The sequence below is a fragment of the Danio rerio genome, chromosome 8, assembly GCF_049306965.1.
Source record: "Danio rerio strain Tuebingen ecotype United States chromosome 8, GRCz12tu, whole genome shotgun sequence".
Classification (NCBI taxonomy): Eukaryota; Metazoa; Chordata; class Actinopteri; order Cypriniformes; family Danionidae; genus Danio; species Danio rerio.
Window position 1 is genome coordinate 18589231 of NC_133183.1, and position 6894 is coordinate 18596124.

Genomic DNA, 6894 nt, shown 5'->3' on the forward strand with positions numbered 1-6894 from the left:
TCAACACTATATAGGCAAGAGTAGTTATACTGACCCATTAAACATTTATTTTCATGCACAACACTTTGTGATAACTATAAAAGAAAGTCAAACCTTATAAATACAGTATGGGACACTTTTAACACTAGAGGTGTCCATGTTAATGAACAACGTTTATAAAACAACGTGAAGACTTGTTTGACCGCCTTTATGCTTTTCTCCTCATCTTAAAAATATAATTGGCTGAATCATAGAAAATCAGAATTAAGATCATTTGTAGGGTCGAATCGAGATCGCAATCTTTTTTCAATTAGTCATGCTGCTCTAACACCATCAGTAGATGTGTTTTATGTTAGGAAGACTGCTTTAGTGAAGTGTTGCCATATCCACAATATTTCGGTATGTCTTATTTCTGAGATAAGAGTTTGGGTTTAGCATATGAAACTGTTCTTGTTTACTGTTCTAGCAACACTGAGTCAAGATTTACCGCTTTCACTACTGTGCATATAGAGAGAAAGATCTTTATGCTCCGAACCACAGGTGTCAAACTCAGTTCCAAAAGGGCCGCAGCTCTGCACAGTTTAGTTCCAACCCTAATTAAACACACCTGATCAAACCAATTGAGTCCTTCAGGCTTGTTTGAAACCTACAGGTAAGTGTGTTGGAGCAGGGTTGGAACTAAACTGTGCAGGGCTTCGGCCCTCCAGGAATTGAGTTTGACACCCCTGCTCTAAACTTTCATTAACAGCTAATTGTTGAGTTTAGTGCCATAGTGCCATAGAGATATGATCAATGTGCTTGTTTTTTGTTTGGTTGTTTAAATTATTTTTTTACTATATATATATATATATATATATATATATATATATATATATATATATATATATATATATATACACACACACACACACACACACACACACACACACAAATATATAAACCAATTGTAATTTTTTTTTAACTCAATATGACCATACGAGTCTGACAGTGGCTGACCTGTAAAGGATTTTTAATGGCTGATGACAACATTGAGAAATCAATCTGGCCAATATAATAGATTTAATCAGTAATATGCAGAAAATGAGTAAAACGTAATGAACATTTATAATGCATAATTATTAAAACCTAAATTAGAAATTGAGGTAGCTTTTAGCACAACCTTTTAGTGAACAAATAATTGTAGAATATTAACAACTAAAATGTAAACCACAGAGGCAATATAAAAAAGGATTAGTGCAGCCTTTCATTATTGTTGCTAAAATATCTAGAAAGTAAGCAAATAAAAACGGTGAAACACCTAAACAAATCCAATTAGATATTTCAATAAACCAATGCTTTGAAGCAGCCGTTTCCCAGGCTAAAACAGGAAGTTTTATTATAGTACAGGATAGTTTTTTTAATAAAGATTAAACTGTCTAATGTGTTTTGTTTTGCTGGCTTGGTTAGGAAGAGGCAGTTGTGAGATTTTCGATTATTTGTGAAGTTGATGGTTTAATTTTTGTTCAAATCTATTCATATTCCTCATGGTATTTTTGAACGCAGGAAGGTAGCATCACGTTAGAAACTAGATGACGAATGGTGGGGTGACACGGTGGCTTAATGGTTAGCACTGTCGCCTCACAGCAAGAATGTCACTGGTTCAAGCCCCAGCTAAGTCAGTTACCATTTCTGTGAAAAGTTTGCATGTTCTCCCTGTGTTCATGTGGGTTTCCTCCGGTTTTCCCCACAGTCCAAAGACATGCGCTATAGGTGAATTGAATAAACCAATTTGGCTGAAGTTTATGTGTGTGAATGAGTGTGTATGGATGTTTCCCAGTACTGGGTTGCAGCTGGAAAGGCATCCACTCTGGAAACATATGCTTGATAAGTTGGCGGTTCATTCCGTTGTGGATTACCTGATGTATAAAAGGACAAGTCGAAGGAGAATAAATGAATGAATGAATGAATGAACAATGGTCATTTCACTTCCTGTCAACTGCTGGATTAACATCTGAGTGGCTTGTCTTAATGAGGAAGCATGAATTCAGGTTATGGAAAACATTGTCTACATAGAAAGACTTATCGGTAGATGACAAAATTTGAAATAATTCCAAATATCATTTGAAATGTTGGCTACAATATTCTATTGATACCACAATATTAATAGTTTTAATTTCAAGAATAGGTCATGTTTAGATCATATACAAGACATGTAATTTAGGAAAATGAAACATTGTAAAAATCTGTTTATGATTGTGATAATAAAGTGGCATCATAAATTAACAATAACAAATACCAATTAATTACAAACATAAAAGCACAACCAACTGTTTTTACAGTTGAAATAAACGAAAGTGACTTAAATCAGAGGCATTAGTATTTTAAGTGAAGATGCATAAGCAATATTTTAATAACACAAAAGAACTTGAGTTTAACCTTGTCTGCACATTTTATTCACCTGATTTACAAATAAAGTGCAAGAGGAAATCTGCATATCTGTCATGGTTTACATTAGTCTCTACCTAAACAAACCTACAAAGTTTTCAGCATACATCCAGAATTAAACACTTTAACACACACAAAAAAAAGACCTAAACTAAACACCTCAAGCGCTGTTCCTTGTTTGCCTTCAGAAACCAGTACTGAATATTTATATACACAGTAAGTGTTGAAATGCAATTATATCAATTCATTTAAACTGCTAATTTACTTGAAGAAAAGAAAAGATGATTCAAACAGGCCTATTTTTTGGTTCCTGCTGGCGTCCAGGACCCTGGCTGGAATGCGTTGGCAGTGCTCACTGGTTCTTCGCTAAATTCAGTCTTTCCAAACTGTGCGGCTGAAGCGTGACCTTTGATCTGAGTCTGAACAGACTCAGCCACCAAACCGTCTTCATACTCTTTTACTTGCAGAGCTTTGTCCATTTCCTCAACCTCTGCAGCTTTTATTTTTATCTGCTCCCTGCTGTGTTTGTTCTGTAGCAACTCCTATAGAAAGCAACATACATGTTAATTACGGCACTGAAAGGGATAGTTCCCCTAAAAAAGAAAATTCAGTCATCATTTACTTACTTGTTCCATACCAGTTTGAGGTCTTTTTTTTTTGTTGATTCATTCATTCATTCATTTTCTTTTCGGCTTAGTCCCTTTATTAATCTGGGGTCAGCACAATTTATCCAGCAAATGTTTTACACAGCGGATGCCCTTCCAGTTGCAACCCATCTCTGGGAAACATCCATACACGCTCAAACACTACAGACAATTTAGCCTACCCAATTCACTTGCATCGCATGTATTTGGACTGTGGGGGAAACTGGAGCACCTGGATTAAACCCACACGAACGCAGGGAGAACATGCAAACTCCACACAGAAAAGCCAACTGACCTAGCCGAGGCTCGAACCAGCAACTTTCTTGCTGTGAGGCGATAGCACTACATACTGCGCCACCGCGTCACCCTTGTTTTGTTGAACAAAATATATTGAGCAATGTTGGATAGTTACTGTAACCCATCACTTTTACTGTAGGCAAAACAAATACTTTGGAAGTCAGTGGTTAAATGTTTTCAGCTTCCTTTAAGATATCTTCTTTTGTGCAAAACAAACAAAACTAAAAAACTCAAACTGGTATGGAAGAAGTAAAGACTGACAGAATGATGACTAAATATTAATTTTTGGGTGAACTATCCCTTTCAATACAATGACACATTCATTACATAATTAGTTCAATGTGTATTTAGTTGAGAACTGATTAATGACCTAGAAGTTCTCTTGATATAATCAGAGAAATCATATATTAGGTGATTATAATTACTACTTCTGGTATTGAAAGCGATGGAATGTATGCTTGTTGTTTTTGAAAATATAGTGTTGATGTATGTACGTACCTGACAAAAGTCTAGTTGCCCATCCAAGTTTTAGAAACAACAAATAATAACTTGACTTCTAGTTGATCATTTGGTATCAGAAGTGGCTTATATGTAAGGTAAAGGCCTCTAGATAGAATATGCCTATATTACCTACATAAAATGTGATCATGCCTTGATTTCAAATTATTTAATTAGGACAGTAAGGTCTGACTTTGCTTAAACAACAGTCTTGTTACCTAACAGAAGTAATGTACAGTATATAATATAAAGTCATGGTGCAGTGGAAAAAGAATTAACATTGTGTCTGACTCCCACGAGCTTGGAGGACTGCATCCATACTCTGCAATGACTCACATAACCTCTTAATAAAGTCATCTGGAACGGCAAAGAAAGTGTTCTTACAGGACTCCCAGAGTTCATCAAGATTCTTTGGATTCATCTTTAAACAATTTGGCTTCTCCTTCATCTTACCCTAGACATGCTCAATAATGTTCTAATCTGGTGACTGGGCTGGCCAATACAAGAGCACCTTGACCTTCTTTGCTTTCAGGAACTTTGATGTGGAGGCTGACGCATGAGAAGGAGCACTATCCTGCTGAAGAATTTCCCCCCATTGTGGTTTGTAAAGAAATGGGCAGCATAAATGTCTTGATACCTCAGGCTGCTGATGTTGCCATCCACTCTGCAGATCTCCCCCACACTGAATGTAACCCCAAACGATGATTTTTCCTTTAACACACTTGACTGATTTCTGTAAGAATTTTGGGTCCTTGCAGGTTCTGGTATGTTTTCTGCAGTATTTGTGATGATTGGGATGCAGTTCAACAGATGATTCAATGGAAAAATCCACCTTCTGCCACTTTTCCAAATGATCAACTAGAAGTCAAGTTATTATTTGTTGCTCTTACAACTGCGATTGATGACAAGACTTTAATCAGGTAGTGTAGATTCATGATTGTACTGTTTTTTTATTTTGTTTACTTTTGTGGATATGGACCTAGGAGTTTGCAATAAAAAAGGGATGATGGTGTTGATGAATACCTCAATAGTAGGTGGTTGCTTTCGCCTGCCTCTGATCCAAGCTATAAGAAATAAAAGGAAAAACAGGTAACTAAGACAACTTATCATTTTATAACAAGATATCTAGTAATGACAACTGAGTTTTAGGTAAGACAGTAAATAAAGAAAAATGTGTTAATTAAATTTATATTGTCATAAACATAGATTGTTTGGTTTACACTCCGTATTATAAATGCAATATCTATTACCATCCCATTCTGAAGGTATGCTTCCTTCCATGTACTCAAACTCTTTTGGATTGGCTACTTCAACAAGACGTCTGGGCCGAACGACTCGCCCTGAAAAAGAAAAGCAAGAATGAAGATGACTAATATATCAGGTTTATTTAAACTAGCAACAAAAATAGGACATCTTTAACCATTACTGGGTAATAAGGGGTAACATATTATCCAGATTACTTAATCAGATTCAATTTGATTCCAAAAATGTATAACTTTTAAGTGTAATAATTTTACAAATTAATCACACAATAGAAAATATTGCTGAAAAAATATCCTAAAAGTGTATAACAAGTCAAAACAAGTATAACAATTTTTTTATTGCAGACTCACAGAAAATATTTGCTTATATAAGAATAAACTTAAAAGTATCTATTAAGTATCTAAACCAGAGATGCCCAAACTAGGGCCCGTGAACCATAGTTGGCCCATTGTAACCTTTGATTTGCCCCACCATCACATCTGAGAAGAGAGTGAGAAGGATGCAGATAGTTGGGGCAAATGCCTTTCAAATGATCCTCATTTGTAATTTGACATAACCAATTTTTGCTTGTTTGTTTGTTTTTTTGCTGAGCTACAAAAAAGCAAACTGAAATGAAAGGTTTCAATTAAATGTAAATAAATCTGATTTGTTTTTTTAAATGCAAATAATGTCAATTAACATGTAGACATCAGTGAGCAAAGCACAGCAAAAACTAGTTTAACTCCATTCTGTCATAAATTAGATTTTTTTACTGCAATAACTTCATTTCAAAATGTGAAGAAATTGCTGTGTTAGTTAACATAAAGAAATGTTCTCTAGTTATTTTTAAATATTATTAATAAGTTAGAAAATCATCCTATAATTTATATATAAATTTATATTTTATTAATATAAAGTTAGGAAATCATAACTATATTTATTTTCAGACCACTAGCCTCAACCAAGCTTGTTTTTTTTTACCTTCATAAGAAAAATTTTGGGCACCCTTGATCTAAACAGTAATTTTTTTTCAACCAGGCACTTTGTGTAACAAATACCTTATGCCAAAGGTAATCTAAAACTAGCCACAGTACATAACCTAAAATGACCAATCTAACAGATTATGTTACTGTCAACGATTTTTAGGTCACAGGTTTAGAATTTGTGATTAATCTTTCTAGCAGTCTTTTGAGCAATTGCCAACAATTAAATAAAAATAAAAGATTGTCTGAAAAGTGATTGGGAGAAAAACTGCTGTACATAACTGTTACTATTAAAATATGAACTATTTAATGTATTTTTACCACCAGGAAACATTCTGAAAGTTCACAGCCATTTATAACTATTAACTTATTATAAACCATTTATTTTATGCTGACGTACTACTAAAAGAGTGTTAAGGTCTCGTACCAGGAAAACCGTCCTAATACTTGAAACCTGAAACTTGTCTTATATCGTTTGCTACTAGATTTACTGTACAAACAGGGCAAGATTAACGTTACTCGTCAAAGTCCTATGTATGACCTACCCGTCCATGTCTTCTGCTGGGGTATGTTGTAATATTTGTTTCCAGAAAGATCTGTGCCGACGTGCTCTTTTACCACGCCAAATGTTCTTCGCAACAAAGAAGCAATGCGGCTCATCTCTGTGATTTATATGTGAGATGTCAAAATATGCGCTTGTACTGCACATGCAAACACGTTCACTGCATTTGTTTGCGAATAACATTCACGCAGCATTAATGTTGTCATATGATTGGTTCTCGGTTCTGCTTGGACGAATCAGAGTTCGCGTTGTAGGCACGTCAAAA

General features: G+C 34.9%; 1 protein-coding gene across 1 annotated transcript; it reads right to left on the reverse strand.

Moving 5' to 3' along the window:
* Positions 1–1450: 1450 nt before the first annotated feature.
* Positions 1451–6821, reverse strand: ndufaf2 (NADH:ubiquinone oxidoreductase complex assembly factor 2). Its single transcript, NM_001113650.1, has 4 exons — positions 6613–6821; positions 5093–5182; positions 4866–4906; positions 1451–2945 (listed from the first exon to the last, which is right to left on the reverse strand). Exons 1-4 carry the CDS (start codon positions 6725–6727, stop codon positions 2700–2702), a joined length of 492 nt encoding a protein of 163 aa, NP_001107122.1. The 5' UTR covers positions 6728–6821; the 3' UTR covers positions 1451–2699.
* Between the last annotated feature and the right edge of the window lie 73 nt (positions 6822–6894).

Coding starts and splice junctions, on each gene's coding strand:
- ndufaf2 (NM_001113650.1), bottom strand. CDS start 6,727: ATGAGCCGCATTGCTTCTTTGTTGCGAAGAACATTTGGCGTGGTAAAA. Junction 4,907..5,092: donor CATACCTTCAGAATGGGATG/GTAATAGATATT, acceptor TATTTCTTATAG/CTTGGATCAGAGGCAGGCGA. Junction 2,946..4,865: donor AGCAACCACCTACTATTGAG/GTATTCATCAAC, acceptor TGCTTTCTATAG/GAGTTGCTACAGAACAAACA.